Consider the following 19,780-nt stretch of genomic DNA (forward strand, 5'->3'; position numbering starts at 1 on the left):
GCTCTTCTTCCCATATGTCTTTTTTTGGACTATGCTACCAAATAGTGTCAAATATTCACCATATTTCATGTCAAAGAATTCCACATTTTAGGAGTGAATTAGCCATTTATATAGTCTTGAACATGGGCAGCAATTTTCAGAAAAGACTGGAAATATTAACCCAGCTGGGTTGGTAAAATACTCTGCAAACACTCTGCTGTTGATCCTGTCTGTTGGTTAAAGCCAAAACTTTTTTTTGCACTTCTCATTTTCACAATTCCTTAGTAAAAATGGCTTTTTCCTGTTTCACTTTTTTAATCTCAAGTGTACCCTCAAAGAAAAAATTATTTTATAGTCTTATGGCTCCATTGTGCCTGTTTGCTGCAGTGGCTGCTCATAAAAAGCTTCTTTATTGATCTGTATCATCTGGATTGTGCTATTCACCAGATTCTCATCATTTCTGGTGTGAGTATGCAGAATGAAGAACTATAAAGTTTTCAAATGCATACCAGTCACATCTGCAGTGCCTGTTAGATTATTTTGTTTAATTTAAATAATGTGTAGTTTAATGACTTTTAGAAATTAACAAGCAACAGCAGTATTCTTTCCAAAGCTATAATATATGTGATATATATATATATAATTGGCTTCTTTATGGGATAAAATTCTTTCATAGACATGTTATAGCAGTTATAGGGGAGAAAAATGTTTGCTGCTTCTTTATGATTACAAAGAAAATACGTACAGCAGAGAGTTCATCTCTGCTGAGTTTATCAGTCTGACAGTATAATCTCATCTCCATACCTGTATGCATGTCTAAAATTAGATAGATTTATTCAAATCAAAGGTAAATCCAATACCTCTGTTCATGGTTTAGAAATGAAATTGCATCCTCTACTTTGGTCACATCTGTGATCTGCACATTCATGTTGACTCACTGGTCAGTTTCCAAAGGCAGTCTAGTGGAGTTAGGAGAACACAGTTTCTGAAGGCTCCCAGAAAACATTTTGGTGATTTTTTTAGTGAAGGTAAAATTGGATGACATTTTTATCTGACATACCTACTACTACTGGACACCAATTAATGACTCAGGTTGCATTTCAGCTAGTATATTAAAAGAGAAATGACAGAATGTCCTATTCCTTTATGGATGATATTCCATCTATAATTAGTTACTTATAACCAGGCATCTAACCCATTATATTTGTCTTTCTGACAGGAAATTGTTATGTTCCCATTGCCTATTAGGGGGGACAGTGTGGCTGGACATTAGCGTTTGGTAGCCTGAAAAGGACAATCTGACTAACTGATTCCAGAGAAAATATTATGATGAGGTTTGGAGCAGTTTATTGGGAACGTTTATGATTGGCAAGAAAGACCTCATAAGTAGACAGTGTCTTCAGAGGATACCAGGCTTACATTTAAGCCTCAAGATTTCCATAATTTACATGATATTCAAAAGTCTGAACTAAGTCCAAGATATTTAGGATGTGAAAGGCATGCAGTGAAATACATGACATTTTACACTGCCACTGAAAAATGGAGACGAAGGGAAAATAATGTCTTTCATCTGTGCAGCATTTGGGATGAAAGCTCTTCTTACCTGCTTCTGTTATTGAAATCCATTTCTCACTGTTATCAGAGTTTAATTACCAGAGCTAACAAGATTGTGCCACGAAACACAAACATGCTTGAATTACATACTTGGGGTCAATTGCATCAATAGGAAATAGCCACAGTCTCAGGTTCATCCTTGAGTAAAACCTTCATTGCAGCACTCATGATCAAATGAAGGCATTTTATTAAGCAAGACACACAAATGAAACCTTACCAGGATTGCACTCTCAGGATGGCAGCAGTTTTTACAGCCTCCTGTCCCAATATATGTGATATACAACACTTGGATGTTAAGTGATAAGGTGGGAGTGAAATAATTATGGAAGTTGAATTGCTATGGCTTTTTCATTTAAATGTTTCTTTGTGATTATTGAAGGGTATCACTGTTATGGAGTATTCTATTTGGAATAAACTTGCTTTGTATACTAGATGTGTCATTGGTTTAATTGACAGTTTAGTTACTGGTTTACTTATTTTGCTCTAAATGGTAATTAAAACAAAGAAGAGGGACTTGCAGGCTCCAGACACCAACAGTCACTCAAAAGCTTTGGTTTTTCTTCAGGTTTTTCATGAAACATTTCTTTATCTAGGGATAAAACTACTACAGTTTTGAAATCTCCATAAACCTCTTCTCTTCGGGTACTAAAACCACATTAAATTTCCTTCTTTGAGCTACATCAAATACTTCCCATGAAAATTATTTCCTTCAGTAAAGCTGTCTTTTAGACTGCTGTTGATAAGGATTTGTTCTTGAAATTACTTGGGAGGATACCTGTATTCTTTCCACACAAGCTGCCTGTCCTATGCAGTAGCACGCCTGTCATTTTATGTTATGTGTTTATTTGCATGGCAGCACCAAAAAGCCCCCGTTATGAACAGGGGTTAAACTATGATGAGTACTTGACAGGCCCAGGACATAAAGATGGCCTTTATGCCAAACAGCTTTTTCATATATACTTGTGGAGTTAAGAATGGATAATTCTCTGGCATCATAGTTTTTGCTGTTAATGAAGTGTGGAGAGATGACAAGCTGGTGATTTTGAAAGGTGAGAAAGTGCAGGGGTAGAGACAAAGAACCTGTGCTAAGTCAGTGGTGCAGGATGGAAGCAGCAGAGCTGACATTAATGCAGCAAGCTGCCAATCTTCTGCTTCTTTACGAGGCTCCAGAGAAAGAAGCAATTAGCCCTAGATATTAAAGGGGGTTGTGATGTTACAAAACTGTTGTTACATACATGCTGCAGGTGCTTCACACAGAGAATCAGCATTAGCTCATTTATTAATTTTGTTAGTAACAGTGAATATCTGCAGTCTTCAGCATATATGAATCTTGTGTGTTTATACTTCCACAAGTCCTTCCAATCTCTGAAACACTGTTTGGCAGCAATGACTCAGCTTCAGTCTGCATCCTTGCCATCTTTTTTTATCAAAACCTTACATACAACTCTATGAGGTCCAGCCTGGTTTGAATGCCAAAGAGGAGATGGCACAGCTGTAAGGGAGCAACATTGATTTGAAACTACAACCGTGCACACACAAAAAGTGGATTACTTACAAATCAGGTTAAAGTGCAAAATTGTATGTTCTCTTTCATTTGCAGAATTGAAAAAAATCACAATCTCTGCTTTGCAAGACCTTTTGCGCTAATATTATTTCAAGTTTTGCTCTTTGTTTTGATAGGAAGAAAAGACCTGTGAAATGTTTTTTGTACATTCAGTAGATAATTGCAGAGTACTTTTATAATCCTTTCACAATTCATTCTGTAAAGTCAGTTTGGGAGCTGGAAGAGTGGAAAGGGGTCAGAGGCAGAGATGGGCAGATGCAATTTCACCTGAAACATTTATTGAATTGTGTGCCCTGGAGAGTTCTTACCCAGTCACACCTTCTAGTTCAGTGTTTTCTGCCCCAGTGAAAAATAGCACCTCCGTTATCAAGGCTTTTCTTTTTTTCACTCTGGTCTTCTGAAACAAATACTTTTTTTCCTCCTGTGTGTCATGGACTTAAAATGAGCAAACTATCATAGCTATCCTTTAAAAAATAGCCATCATTTCAGTTGTGGATTACCAGCTCCCTTCCCCACTCTGCTTTTTCACGCTGCCTCCTTTACCTGGACCCTGAAGCTAAACAGAAGTAGCTTGCTGTGATTGTCTCACCTGAAAAAGTTCCCTTGGTATCCATATATGCATGCCATGCCTCCTAAAAATCCTGTCAGGAAGAGAAGGAGCATCAGTCCATTGGGAGTCTCAGCCTTCTTGCCTGCCACTTCACACTTCTGTGTGATAGACAAACTGCTATAACAGGAATCAGCTGCCAAAGATAGAAAATGTAAACAGTTTGGTTTGCCTAAGGAAGGCTCTTCTGCAGTGTTGCATATGGATGAGGTTTGCCTTTCAAGATTGAGAAACCTGCTGAAATAGATTGTGATCAATTCTGTCTAGGAGCCTACGGTAGGACATCCTGGCTCACTCTCATCAATCCAGATAGAGTTAAGGGAGGTCTAGACTTTGGACTTATCTTTCTTCATCCATTTCTTAATAAAAAAACTATCAACACTTCTCAGCAGATAACTTCCAGTGGGTGTCCCTTCAGCATGAATCTATAATGCAATTTGATGACTGCTTTTACTATGGCATCTGCTTACTGTCTCACTCACCTTCCTTCTATATCAACCTCCCTTGAGCTAATGCAAGGACATATTCAATGACTCACTGCTGGTTTTTCCTTTCCTGCCTTTCTTTTCTATCATTCTGAAGTGAAGACCAGGGTCTTCCGTTGGAGGTTGTGGCCCCAAATCACTTAGATGTAAGAAGAGCCACACAGGATCTCACCATGGCACCTTCTCTACCATGGTAGCCTCTTTCTGCCAGTATTCACATCCCCATTTATCCTTCTGCATCCAAACCATCCTGTAGCACTTAATTATTCTGGAAGCAGCTTAGCAGCCAAGCCAAATTCATCCCTGTGGTTTGAGAAGATGGGGGAAGGGGTGGGGTGGGGTATGGGCAGAGTGGGAAATAGATCTTAAGATTGCAGGGACTACGGGAGGTTACCCAGCATCATTGTGTACCAAAATGGAATCATCTTTATCTGAACCTTTCCACAGACTCTGAAGGCAGTTTGTTCTGGAAATGAGCTATATTCGTTACTACAAAATACATCCTAATGATTAACCTAAATTTCCCACAGTGCAGATGAAGTCCATTACTACATGGACTGGACAATGAAAGAGACACCAGTTGTGACAGGAAAGCAGAAAAAAAGCAGACTCTAGCCATCAGAGACAGAGGAGAATTGGACAAGCAGTCTAAAACAGTGTTGTATGGGAGAATTGTGACCAGGGTAGAGGCAGAGCAACATAAGCAGGTAGAAGATATTTTGTCTGCTGGAGTTTGGACAGGTCTGCAAACATAAGTAACACGAGACAAAGTGTCGTGAGGCAGGATGGGAAATGCACATAAAAGTAGTTGATCAAGGTTGAGCATGGCAAGGAGAGTGGAACTAGATGATCTTTACAGTTCCTTTCAACCCAAACCATTCTGTGAATCTATGATAAGGTAAATAGCAGCAGCAGGAATATTTGTAGCAGGAAGACTATAACATAGACACCATCACTGAAATATGGTGGGATAAGTCATGTGACTGGAGTGCTGCAAAGGATGAGTACAAACTCTTCAGAAGGGATAGAGCAGGAAGGAGAAGCAGTGGGGTAGCTCTGGATGTTAGGGAGCGTTTTGACTACCTAGAGCTTAATGATGGTGACAAGAGGGCAGGAAAGTTCTGCAGAGGGATCTGGACCGGCTGGATCAATGGGCCAAGGCCAATTGTATGAGGTTCCACAAGGAGAAGTGCTGGGTCCTGTACCTGGGGCACAACCACCCCACACAACGCTACAAGCTTGAGGAAAAGTGGCTGAAAAGCTGCCTGGTGGGAAAAGACTTGGGTGTGTTGGTCAGCAGCCAGCTGAACATGGGCCAGCAGTGTGCCCAGGGGGCCAAGAAGGCCAACAGCACCCTGGCTTGTATCAGAAACAGTGTGGCCAGCAGGACCAGGGAGGTGATTGTCCCCCTGCACTTGGCACTGGTGAGACTGCACCTCGAATCCTGTGTTCAGCTTTGAGCCCCTCACTTCAGGAGGGATGTTGAGGTGCTGGAGCATGTCCAGAGAAGGGCAACAAGGCTGGTGAAGGGTCTAGAAAACAAGTCTTACAAGGAGCGCTGAGGGAGCTGGAGTTGTTTAGTCTGGAGACTCAGGGGGGGACCTTATCGCTCTTTACAGCTGCCTGGAAGGTGACTGTAGACTGGTGGGGTTAGGTCTATTCTCCAAAGTAACAAGTGACAGGACAAGAGGAAACAGCTTAAGTTGTGCCAGAGGAGGTTTAGAATGGATATTAGGAAAAATTTCTTCATTGAAATGGTGTTCCAGCATTGGAACAGGCTGCCCGGGGAGGTGGTGGAATTACCATCCCTGGAGGCATTTTAAAAATTGGTAGATGTGGTGCTTAGGGACATGGTTTAGTGATGGACTTGGCAGTCGTTGGTTAATGGTTGGACTTTATGATCTCAGAGTTTTTTTCCAACCTAAATGATTCTGTGATTCTAAATAAATTGGTGATGGCCAGTTATGGAAGCACCTTAATACTGCAAGTACACTTTCTTTGCTTTAGTTTCACAGTGTTCTCTTTTAAGAGTCTCATTTTCCTTTGATGATGTCTTAATGAATTTCTTAGCTGGACCTAAGGACCAGGCAGTGGCCAGGTGAAATCCCCTTTTTCTGCTGTAGTCTTTCAGTGTCACCCTGAGGGATTCAGTGTCTGTCTTCCCCACTTACTCTGTCCTCACAGGAGTGGAGAGAAAATACCTTAAATACTGGCAGATCTTCAGATATCAAATGGTGGATACATTTTTATATGCTCACAGCTGGTTGAATATATATATCCATATCACTACTTATTGTTAGATGATAAAAGGGACCATGCAATACCTGAAGTGGATAGACTCCTTGAAATAATGGTTGTTTGTGTCTTAGATGATACCCTCAGTTTCACTGGTAGATTAGTTCTAGTGCACTGTACATCTGGTATATAGGTACAGAATTAGAGCAATGACAACATGTGAATTAGAGGAGTGGGGGGAAAAGAGGAGCTATAGCATTTCACATGTACAGGAAGCTGTTACCACATCAGTTTCATCAGACCACTGACTGGAGCCTGGTAGTAGCTACTAGTACTTGCCGCAAAATTCATACCAAATCCCTATAGGAGAAATTAGGTTGCTGGCAAGCAACAAGGAGGGATACTTTCTACTAATCAATGTGAAATAAACCTTCACAGAAAGTTATTAAGCAAGAGATCCTTGTTGTTCTTCAAACTGTAATCCTTTTATGCTTTTCCATCTGTTAATTTTTACTTTTGTGTAAAACAGTTGTTCGGTTTTGCAGGTGGAGAAGTGCAGCATTTTTTCATCTGGGCCATAGAAAATGGAAATCCAGCATTTGTTAATTCCAGCTAAGAACATCTTTGCAGAGATGGTCAAACGACTCTGAGCTAGTTACACTAATGCTTTTGGAAGCATAACCACTCATTATATTAATGTTGATGACTCAGGGAAAGAAAAGTGTTCTTCACTTGCCTAATGGGATTTTTGGCTGTCTTCCCAATAGCTACCTAAAAATCACTGCCGTGATTGCTTACTATTGATTTTAGCTATGGATTTAGCCATTGATTTCAGGAAGCCAGGGATGGCAGATGGACCAGCACAATACAATGCAAACAGGATTACAAGGAGAAAAAGATTGTTGTGAAGATTCCTGTTGAATATCCACTAATTTCCTTGGTTCCAATTAGTTTCCAATTGTGCTGTGGATGTCTCGTAAGAAGAGAGACAGCACCAATGCGGCAAACCACACTGGCTTGTCAATAAATGGTACCTTGTTGCTTCAAACTGGCAAGAAATGTCCTTACAGTCTGGATCTTTACTTAAATTTGGTTACATGGCATGGGGCACCGAGAGACAGCCCTTACATCAAGGGGCTCACAATACAGGAGGCAATTTCATTGATCTAGGTAGGGTATCGCTGACTGAGCATAAGGAGATGCTGTACTTGAGAGACTCAGTGTGATAAATGCAAGTTTGTAGGTAATGAAGGTCTGTTCTTGCTGAGAAGGTAGTGACAGAGTACAGGCTGGGTTGTTTTCTGTACTATCTCATGGGGGGGGACAAAGACGCATGTGAGAGAGTATGCTTGAAATTGCCTACTGTTAAACTGCTCATCAGAGCTGGTCAAGGTCAGAAAGCTTCACGAATGCCTAGACTGAAGGTGCTTCCTGATACTGCTTCTCTGGAGTGTCCTTTGATGTTGCTAAGGAAACTGGAAAGGAGAAAAAAGAAAGATGCTCATAGTTATTCACATGAAAGATTCTCAGATGAATGAGGGAGGCAAACTATTTTCTGTTTAGTAACAGGGCCAAACTGTGGCTCTAAACTACAGACCTCATTACACAGGGGAGAAATGTGGAATGAAACCACATGGTAGCAGCAAAAGGCCTGCACTTTTGACAGCCTCTGCTGGATTCCTTTTTTCTTGATCTTGGTAAAGCAGATCAGCTGCCTTTGAATGCAGGCAGTGTCCAGTTTCAGTCCACCATCTGAATCCTCCAGTGACAGACACCCTTGCCCCACCTTCTGTACCACCTGACTTGCATCTTCCTGACCACACACAAATCCTGTATAGGACCCTGTATGGCTGTAATTAAAGTAATATTTCAACACAACCCATCATGGGATTTTAACCCCACAACCTCCCTGTGATCTATTATCCCCATTTTCAGGGGATAAATACAGACAAAAGAGGATTTAAGTGATTTTAGAGAAAGAGGAAAAGGTGGAGAGGGTTTTGGCTGGGACATGAATTAAATCTATATTGCCAGACTTCCAGTATCATGCACTGCATCTAGGCATTGTTTCCACTTGTATTAGTCTGCTACATTCCCCTTTATCCCATCATGATAGGAGTTACACACTTCTGTGTTCTTTGCCTCTGGCTTCCATTTCTCTGACTCGTAGTAGTCTGACCCAAAGCCTTTAGCCTACAAAATAGCTAGGGATGCTCAATGGGATGTAGAGATACAGACCTTTTCCTGTAACTCACAGGGGAATGCTCTGTTGAAGTCAGAGTTAGGAAGCCACAGAGGGCTTGGGTTCCTTTGCTTTGCTTTTCTTCCTGGAATCCATCCATTCTCTGATGTCATTTTATCAAACCAGATTTTCATAGTCAATGGATGCAGTTAAAAAAACAACAACAAAAAACCACAAGAAAAACCCACAACCTAAGGGAAAATGCCATAGACTGGGGAGACCTGAGGCCATTGAGATGACAAATCAAAGAAAACCAAGGTGTTCAGCCTACTCATCAACCTGTTCAGTTTCAAATAGCTGGATCCCGGACTCATGAAATTTATGTATGTTCCAAGTAAGTCCATGCCCTAATTCACCACACATGCTACAGGGAAATAAAAAGCAGTTGAAAAAATGTGAGGTCATCCTCAAGACTGCGTTTCATTTCTTCCTTATAGTCACCCCATCCCCAAAGTACATCCTAGGTTCTGGATCTTCGAAATGTAAAATTATTGTTAGTCCTTTAAGCGTGGAGGATGTGCAGTTTGCTATGTGTATGGCATCTTCTAAGTGAGAATTCCTGCAGAATGGCAACCCGCATATTCTGAATTATGCAGATTTTTCCAGCCTGCTTCTCTCCCATGCAATCTTGCCTGCTATTTGACTGTCTTTGAAACTAGCAGAGAACATTATCACATCAACTGCAAAGTTCCTGATAAGCTAGCATTTCCACTATCAGGACACTGAGTTTGACAATTTCAGTAAATTTCAGTATCTCTGCCTAATACTTCACTGCCTTCTACCAAAGGGATTTTGTTCAGAGAGAGTGATGAATGGGTGTAGACTGAAGAGAGATTTACATCCACTCCTCAGTTAGTTTAAACCGTTGTCAACAACTAGAGATGCAACAAAGGAGGAGAGGATCAGATTCATCAATATTGTGGAAACCTGCCTATATAGAAACTCTTTCTCTGGTATAGGAAAAAATAGTTCTGTTGCAGGAAATCATGCAGTTAAACCAGTTTAATGATACTGTAACTCAGCTAAAATGTTTTTTTTCCCCTACTAAATGATTTGGAAACAAGTGCTGATACTTTTTTTTTTTTTTCTTCTGACCTATTTTTTATTAAATTGTATTAAACAAGATTAAGTATGCGTTTGCATCAGCAACAACATTTCACAGTCAAATGCTGGATGACAGAAAGATCTAGCTTACTTTCTCTCCAATTCCATGCCATGAATCAGTGAATTAATTTACCAGTGGATGTGGAGAACAGTGTCATGAAGCCTGTTTTATAACCAGCCATCAGTAGTGTGCAGTGAAATTCTTGTAATGAGCAAATCCATCAGACAGACAAACTGCTTTGAAATGTGGGCATCGTAGAAAGTAGAATAAGTCCCAGTCCCAGTTCCTAAGGTCAGTACCTGCCAGTATTGACTTATATGATTTTGGGGGTTTTGGGACACTTCATGATCTATTATAAAAAGTTCCTTTATTCATGTGAATAATTCTTGTGATAGTAAAATAACTTGCACAAATAGGAAGTACTTGCTTGAATAAGATCTACAGAACTGGAACCTATGGGGATGACTTCAGTTCCTAACGAATCCATCATTCTTAGTGAAAATCTTAGATTTAGTTGATGAGGAATAATGCAAAATTATGTGCTATTTGTAAATCTTTGCTATAAGTTAGTATAGATCTACCTACACTAAGCATCATTCTCAGACTTATTTCAATAGAGCCTGAAGCCAGAGAAGAGCTTACACCTTTCAGCTGAGTGCCACAGAGGCCTGACGTGCCTGGATGGCAGAAGTCAGGCATTTAGCAACAGCAGAGAAGTCACCAGTGCAGCTGTGTGACAGAGAATGGGAAATCAGCACAGCAGAATCTCATTTCTTTACAGACCTGTCCAGCTTCTGAGTGTGAACTAAAATACTGGATAGCCAAGAAGGGACTATTTTATGGTAATGTGTTAAAACCAGGGGAAAAAGTCCTCTCTACCTCAATATTTTTTTATATTTAAAAACATTAAAAATTTCAATAGTATTTGTCAGATAGAACACTATGAAAAAAAGCCCTAAGTGTAAGCATTTGGACAATCTGGCAACACTGAACTGAGAAAAGCAGCTGTGCTCAAAATAAAAATGATCTCTGAAAAAGAACTATTTTAAAAATTGATATAGATGAACTTCATTCATGTATGTTTACTAAACTTGGAGATAACAGCATGGAAGTGGGAGAAGCACCTTTTGCTTGTCAAAAATTGAGACAATGTGACACCAGAAGTGTTGGGGTGTGAAGCAACAACCTGCAGGGCCTGGCCCACAGTAAAAAGCTTCAGAAAAAATAATGAATGCCAAGGGGTTCTGAGGGACAGAAGGGACTCTGGGACTCTAGGATGTCTTGATGGCTTAATTGCCATGTCCTCACTGACTGAAATCAGTAAAAATGCTGCAAGATTTCTGCATGTGTTTTGCAGTTCAATTGTAGTCTTTTAAGCTCTGAAAGACCAAGGCACAATATTTCCAAATATCAGGGAATCACCAAAACTGACAATCTGAGTACATTAAGCTGCATGCACACCATTAGTACCATTCATGCTTCTGTGCCTTCATTGATGATCAAATTCCTGGCATCCAAAAGTCAGCTGCTGCTGTTACAGACAGAACTGCAAGCAGCGTTCTGTATTTCATAACCCTGAGCTCAATATCCATTATTGCTCCTTATGGCAATTTTAAAGATATGCTTTATTTAAGTAAGCTTTTCTTCATTGAAATAACTGTAACAGATGTTTTATGTTCTGTTTGTTTTGCTATGTGGTAGCACTGCAGAGAGATTTAATTAACTTCCCAAGTAGCATATTTCTAGAGTGAAAGTAAACAAGAAGAAATCAAAGCATTTTTCCAAGGGGAAGTCAAGTTATGCGTTCAAGGGACAGGTAGATTTGCAGTGCTGCCCTTACTAATTCTTTACGTGGTGTCATTGTTTGCAATGGGAAGTGTGCATCACATTCCCAAGACCTGTGTGTGTTATCACATTGGTGGTAACGGAGTTTGATTAATACTAAAGCTATGGATAACTTATCTTTGTTCTCTTGAACCACAATTGCCTATATTCCTCTCATATTCATATGTTTTTATGTATCAATAATCCTTGTCTACTGTAAAGATTAATGGATACCACAATTAAAGATATTATTGAAGAAGGGTATTGGGTCACATGGCTAGAATGAAATTACTGTTCCTTGAAGAACAGTAGTGATTTATTTTAACAAAATTAGAAAGATTTTAAAAAAATCTTGCTAGCAATTCCTTGAAGTTGTGTCGTGGAAACTTCTTACGCTACATACCTCTTGATAAGCAAGGCTGCCCCAGCAATGTTTCTTCAAAGAGTTATAATAATAAAAAGATTATATATTTTAAAGCTTTTTGTATACTGAGTAAATAAGCCCAAACACTGTATGAATTCAGTAGTTAAGTATCTGTCATGATTTTTGCCTTGCTTGTCATCGTTAACAGAACGATAGATCCACCCACGAGTCACTAGCACCATGACAAACCATGTTATGCCAGGATGACAACTTTTCTCATCTAAATGAAAAAATAAGTCAAGAAAATGTCACTGTTCCCAGGCTGAAGTCTTCTGACAAAACAAAGCTAATGACACCACAACAGTCTTTCTCAACAGATGCCTTTTACTATAACTTTGATTTGAGAAACATGCTTTGAACACAGGATATTCTCCAAGGCATTAATCATGAATAGAGATCGCAGGACTGATTCTGTTCTCTGCTTTCCAAGTCTGGGTATATGGAGTTAATTTGATGGTATCTCCATTTGAGAATCAAACCATTTTGAACTGAACTAGTGGCACAGAATATGTTTGCTAACTTAAGAATTTGTGCACTATAATGATGTAGGATTTCTTCTGCGTATACAGCACATTTTTGTCAGAGTATCTTGTGCCCCACGCATGAGAAAAAAAAAAAACAAACAACAAACCACCACCACTGAATGCTGTTTGAACTGCTTTTAGCAAAGCTAAACTCTACTTAGGTTGAATTATTTCAGCCTGGAGTAAGTTCTAACAGAAGGCTTGGGGTTTTAAGCTGCTGAGATGGTGAAATGAAAGGTGCTTGGTATGTCACACAGTTAAATTCAGAGGTGTCAGTAGACAGGCTGACAGAAGACTGATGATGTCAGAGGACAAGAGACAGAAGACAAGCTGAACTATACCAGAAAATATTTGCTACATATATTGGGCTATTATCATATACAAGGAGAATTTATGTTAAAAGTAATAAAACCAGAGATTAAGCTGGCTAGAAAAGCTAGGTTGAATGTTTACGTTGATGCCTCAGGCAGATAAAGCATGAGCTCACAGTTAGGAAAGTGATTAGTTTGGTTTGAGATGGTCAACACTTCTATTCCTGCCCGTTTAAGCTGAGCTGTTGCTGTGCGCATAGCTGAGCCTGAGCTCCCGCGAGGAGTGTCCTGTCATGTATGGTGGGGCGCTCTCAGTCTCCGACACGGTTATTTTGCAGAAAAGGAGCAAGAGCATGGAGAGATTAATGCAGCCTGTGCAAGGTTGTTCTGGAAAACCGTGGTGGAAATAAGATGTGCCAGGTTTCATGCTATCTTTCTGACCATTTGACTGTCCTTTCTCTCAGTCCTGACCCAGAATGTTCATTTGTTGTCCTAGAAATAACTGGCAGTAGCTATACCTGCTCAGCTAACCTTACCGGCTGTTGTTGTTGCTTTTTCAAATCAACATAAAGCATTTTCAGATCCCTGCAGTGTGCTTCCATGGTTTCTTATCTGTGTTAAGAGGATCTCCGTGATGTTCTTCCATTGTTTCTTAGTTGCACTATGAAACCTTGACAATCCGTATCTCTTCTTTGCAGTGCCATCCTGCCAGTGTATGCATATGTCTCCTTCCAGGGCACATATAGACATGTGGTTCTGTTCTCTTTGCACATCTTTTTTATTCCTTCACATAATCTTTTCATGCCAGTTTGTCATCAAGTGTTGTATTTCTGCCCACTCATTATTTAGTGGACAGTAAATAAATGGCATAACACAGAACAGCACAGCACGTGGAAAAAGTACACCAGGGACTTGGTAGACTGGGTGGTTGTACGTGGAAGACTCAAAGAAGTATTCCAGCTTAATCCCTGCCCTATCAGATGTTATTTCTTACTGGGAGGCTGATTCTTCAAGCACTTCTGTGCCAAAATCCCACATACAGTCAGTTCTGTAATGAGGACTTGCAGTTTCAAATCCTTGGACGACAAGGGTTTCTTTAGCTAACTGAAGAGGTGCCCCAGGCCTCTCTTCAGTCTCTGCAGAGGCTCTTGTAAATGATGGTTCTGTCAAGACACTGAATGACACTTGGCTGCAGGCCTGTGATTAGCACTGCTGATGCGGATGAACCTGTTCACAGGTTTAAAATTAAGCACGTGCACTGGCATTAACAGGATCAGGAGCTGAACTGACACTCTGTGCTTGTGTTGTGTGCGCTGTCTCTCAATACCAAGGGAAGCCTGTTTCTGCTTCTACCAGTTTTCTTTCAGCTGAAATCACAAGGCTGAAAAATCCTAAATGTGCATGGGAATGCCAGAAGCTACAGTAAGTTGTTAATAATTTAGAGAAGTAATTTACCTCCAACTGATTAGTACTTTGAAACATTGTATTTTGTTGACCACAACTTTAAAATGTTTGGGTTTTGTTCTTCTCCTATGTCTTCTCTCCTGCTGAATTGGTAAGGTGGACAAGATGGCCAGTCTCTACAACATACATGTCCGCACAGGTTGCTTCTGTAACACAGGAGCCTGCCAGATGCATCTGGGTATAAGCGATGAAGACATCCAAAGGAACCTGCAGGTTAGTTTCCGAATGAGATTACATGATGTACTGCCCATGGAAAATACCTAGATTCAGTGACCCAGGAGACATCTTCTGACTATCAGGTTTGAAGGGGTGAAGAAAATCTGGCTCTGCATCAAAAAATCCCCAAGTAGTTAAAAGCTCAAGTGTATCATGTCCTGTAGTTTTCGGGCTCTGCAACTTTAAGAATGAAGGTAAATTTGATTTGTTTTTTCTGACTTTTCAACTCAATTGCCATGTTAAAGAACTAAATTAACTGAAATTCAGTTCATTGAAATGGGGTGTTGAAACAAAATCATTTGATGGACCCAAAGCAGAATGTGTTGCTTGTTTTTATTTCATTGGAAAATATGAAATTGTGGCTTCTTGTTGTGATTTGGAATTACATGAAATCCAGGCTTCCTGCAGAACAGAAGTTCCTGGACAATTCATCTCATGTTGTTCCTTAAGTATCCTTAATTGTGCTTAATAATGTTCAAGTATTATAGACCTATTGCTGTTGGATGTTACAGTTTAAAAGGCATACACAAATTGGACAAGAAACAATAAATGAGAACACACAGTGAATCTCAGAGAGTAAAGTAAATTTAGGTGACACCTGCCTAAATTACTGCTCTGTTAGACTGTTAGAACACGAGTGTAAAGACTGTTTTCTAGATGACTAATGTTTTCCATAAATTGTCGTTAGAAGATGTATAGCAGGATGTATTACAGTGAAGCAGGGGGAGGCTTCACGTCTGCATATTTGTCAGAGTTTGAAACTACAGTAAATTAATACAGAGCAATCCAAAATTTTGTTAAAGGTATTCTTCAAAAGATAAAAAATTGTCTGTATGATATTGTAGCTCCCTTATAATTTCAAAGAGACATTTAGATAACTTTTGCAAACACATTTACATGCAAGACTGATAGCATAAGTTCTTAAATGGGGAGAGATCTTTAATACCTTCCTTGGCAAAACGGTGCTTTGATTTACCAAGGAAGCTGTGTCCTCTGAGAAAGGAAAAAAAGATCTACCCTTCTGCTGGAGTGCAAAAAGCCAAATGGCCAGCTGTAATGCTCTTGGATCTCCTTAAAGAAGGAGGATTTTCCTAAGGAGTGGGTGGCCCCTTACATATCTGTGTCATTTAAATGGCAGTAGGTCAAACCCAAACTTACAGAGAGACACTTAATCTGCCAAAAATTGTATTGTAAGGTGGTGCAGTCAAGCAGTCGTTATTTTGGGACATCTCATTCCCATCAGTCCTTTGAGAAGGATCTGGATGAGTCATTGACAACATTAGTGTATAAGGGAAGACATCTTTTACCACATTATTTGCACATACACTTCGGTTTCACCTTTTCTCAGGGCAATGACTGTGTTCTTCCTTCCCTGGAGAGGATTTCCATCTATAAAATGCCTGTGAGGGATGACTTTCTGTCCTCAAGGGTCCCTGGAGAAATGTGGTTAGCTTTTCTAGGATGTTACATAGGAACTTACTTATTTGCACAGTAGAAACCTCTTAGTCAATCAGTTAATACTTTACAGAAAGGTTACAAGTATATTAACAGATACAACCTAATTTTGCAAATTTTGCATCTGCTTTATTGTCAAGGATAAAAGCTGCATCATACTACATTAAAATATTTACTACTGTATGTAGTAAATATGCTTTGATGTATAGGTTTGGGGTTTTTTTATTTATCCTTGTATAAATGGCATCTGTGTTCATTGAACTGTGACATTTCTTGCTTAAAAAAGCCCTCATGTAAATAAACTATTCACACTTCCATTTTTACGTAAAAGAAATGTGTAAATAAATGAAATTCTGAGGGGAAAATAAAATAGCTGCTGCACTTCCAGGAATAAGGATGCTGATTTAGGACTAAATCTTGTGTCCATTGGTGAGCTAGTGTTAGATGGATGAACAAAAGAGGTCCCTACCTTACCTCTCCAGAGGTGAGTGGCAGCATTCGCTGGCCCAGTTACTGGAGGAGAAACTTCTTTAAGGGAGATTTTTCCAGAGGCTGCTGTATGAAAGACGTGTCAAATAGAGGGGTGTCACCATGGAAGTCACTATTAAGGTATTTGAGGGATTTTTCAACAAAAATGTTCTAAGTGGAAAACTGTTCTTCAAAGGAGGAAGTGCTAGGGGGAAGGCCGTTCCCTCCACCCTGAAAGCAATGTGTTGACTGGCTCAGCCAGACAGATTTGCTGCATTGCCCAATGATGAGGGAAGTGACTTTGGATGCTGGAGCTCTAGATTAAAGTCTTTGCTTTGGTAATATCCCAGACCAGTTCTGAGCTCCGTGGCTGTCCATTGACCTGTTTAACACACACCATGAATAAGCCACTAATGATATAAAATGGAACTGTTCTGACAGAGAATATAAAGAAAACTTCCCCAGAGAAGTCACAGTTTGTTCACTTATTTGAATGTAATATCCTAGTTTAAATCCTGGTGAACTATGCAGATGAGACTGGAATATACCTGGAGGCTACCCTAGCTAATAGACCATCCTGGGACCTACAACCTTTTTGTGATTCGTAATATGGTTTTGAGAAGTCTCTTGCCTTAGGGTAGACGAGGACATCTCAAACAATCTTCATCCCCACTTGACCAAGTAATAAGACAGTTGGGGTTTTTTTTCTCCATTTTCTCTTTCTATTCATGAGTTAACCTTGTATTTTTGAAAACAGTTTTTCAGGTTAGAATTAAAAGACTCAAGAGACTATGTAAGATTAGAAGGAGATAAAGCGAAGTCTGTCATAATAGCTCTTCGGTTTTCTTCCTATTTGAAACTAGGCTGGCCATGTCTGTGGAGATGATATAGACATAGTTGATGGACGTCCCACGGGTTCTGTGAGAATATCCTTTGGCTACATGTCTTCTTTTGAAGATGCACAGAGTTTTTTGAAATTCATCATAGCCACCAGACTTTCAAAATCAGACACTGAGATTCCTTTCCAGTCCTCTGTTACAAAGCTGAAAACAGAGTCTGTCCCAGCTGAGCACCCTTCCATTAACAATGCAGGTAAATTGTCGGCAGTACCACACACCTTGGTCAGAGAACTTGGGAATAATTTGTCTGCGACAAAGACGGCTGTCAGTGGGCACCCACCGGAGGCTGAGGCAGAAAGCATAAGGGCAGCTGTTTCTGAGACTGCAGTACCAACATGTAGAAGAGGTGGCAAGCCCATCAGTGTCACCAGGATTTACCTCTATCCAATCAAGTCCTGCTCTGCATTTGAGGTATGTGCTTTGAATCATTCTTATATATAGTGTTTTTATATATATATATATAGTGTTTCTCCTTACCCCTGTTGGACATGTCATCCGGGAACAGCGTGTGTTAGAGATATTAGAAAGCAGTACCCGTTCTTCCTTTTCTCCAGTTTCTGGGATCAAGTCCTGCATGCTAAGGTACTTTGAAGGATCTTCAATTAGGCTGAAGTCACAGGATGCAAATGTATCTTCTGCTCTCCCCTCCCCCCCAACAGACAAATCTGCACATAATGTGCAGTCTGTAAGAAAATAGTTGGATTTGCAAAACTTGAGTAAAATATAATCAAGTAATTAGTATGCTTTTACAGAATGACATGTGATGGACTTGTAGGCATTGATGGGTAGGCAGCAATTGAGAAATAACTTGATTAACATGTTATAATTGAGAGAAGGCTGATTTACATTACAAAGAAATGTTATCATTAAAAATACATTTGCAACAGAAATATGACATTTAAGTGTTACAGCACTATTTGAAAGTTCACTCTTTGAAGATTTTAATTGCTTTTTTACCAAGTTAATAATATCATCACCTTAGCTGTGACTTTTTTTTAAATAATGCATGATGAAGTAGGTGTATGGTCCACACATGACCTAGAATGTGACTCTGCTTAATACCATACTGGGAAGTGATTTAATGAATGTCAATAACTGTGTAACTTTCCCTATGAAAACTTACTGATGTAGGTCACTGTCTCACATCTAAGTGAAAATTGGGGTCAAACCCAGTGGCAAATCACCTGCATTTAAAATATGGCTTCTCAGCTGATTTGACCATGATTTATTATTTTTTCCTTAATGCAAAAAGAGGCTGGGGAATTAAGGCAAACACTATTAAATGATCAACAAAACATTTGTATTTTTAAATTTGGCTCGGATTATGAAGTCTTTAATACAGAGGCACAATCTTGAGCACTAAATGAGACCTAAAGAAATGATTTCCACCTGTTATTAACCTCCCACTAAATCAAACTGTTTAGAAAATTAAAGTAACCCACATTTCATGTAAAAATCTTTTAACCTTTGTTTAAGTGTTGCAGTTATTATAGCTGTATTACAGAAGCCCATGACAGAAGCTGCTGAAGTACGCTGTAGCGGTATTCAAGCCCCTTTGGGGTTGATTTCTATTTTTAACATGCAGGCTGGTGTTGTGAGATACATACCACAACATTCAGCGCTAGGAAGGCTTTGAAGTGATTGTGCTCAGGAGCAGGTAAGACGTAGCTCAGCATGAAAGAAATCTGATGTTTTCCCACAGTCTGGGCCAGGTTTCTTCTCTTCAAGCTCTGTGAGGGGAAACGTGTGATAAATTCATACAAACCTGGTACTCCTCGGCAAACAGAAGTGCAATTTTTATGGAGGGGGAAAAGCCCCATGCCTCATGCATGCTTCTCATGCCAGGCATGTGTTAATCAGCCCAATGTGAAAGCAGGGTTCATCTTACCTCAACTTGCCCCTGTAAAGTTAGATACTATTCCGTAAGCAGTGGGAGATGGATACCTGCTAATTCATTTTATCATAAAATAGGCATCTGCAGTAGGAAAAATTAATGGTTCCTGGATATTTCTGTCTCCATTGACTACAAGAGGATTCCAAGGCAACCTGGATTACACAGCTAACACTAGCTGATTTGAAAAGTTTAAAAATAGATACTAAACCAGCAATTACATTATGAGGTTTAGTTTTGCATGCCTAAAGTAATTTCTGAAGTCTGTTATGATATTTTTTGATAACAGAGCATCAGCTGCATTAGGACCCAGTATGCTACGCACTGTCAGAGCCTGTATTGCCAACAAGTAATATACAATTAAATATATACTGTATTTAGTATATGGTGTTGGAAGGGACTGGAAGTTCACTATAAATGGCATTTAGTTCTCCTCCTCTTCTCAAAGAGCATTTTTTGTGCATTTCCACTTG

General features: G+C 39.7%; 1 protein-coding gene across 1 annotated transcript in view; it reads left to right on the forward strand.

The window, feature by feature from the left end:
• MOCOS (molybdenum cofactor sulfurase) overlaps nt 1-19,780 on the forward strand; it is a 231,072-nt gene that overhangs the window by 176,831 nt on the left and 34,461 nt on the right. The window contains exons 7-8 of the mRNA XM_055705183.1: nt 14,475-14,591; nt 17,381-17,827. Coding sequence (XP_055561158.1) covers nt 14,475-14,591; nt 17,381-17,827 — 564 coding nt within the window. The remainder of the gene's footprint in view (nt 1-14,474; nt 14,592-17,380; nt 17,828-19,780) is intronic.

This window comes from Falco cherrug, chromosome 3, assembly GCF_023634085.1.
Source record: "Falco cherrug isolate bFalChe1 chromosome 3, bFalChe1.pri, whole genome shotgun sequence".
Lineage (NCBI taxonomy): Eukaryota > Metazoa > Chordata > Aves > Falconiformes > Falconidae > Falco > Falco cherrug.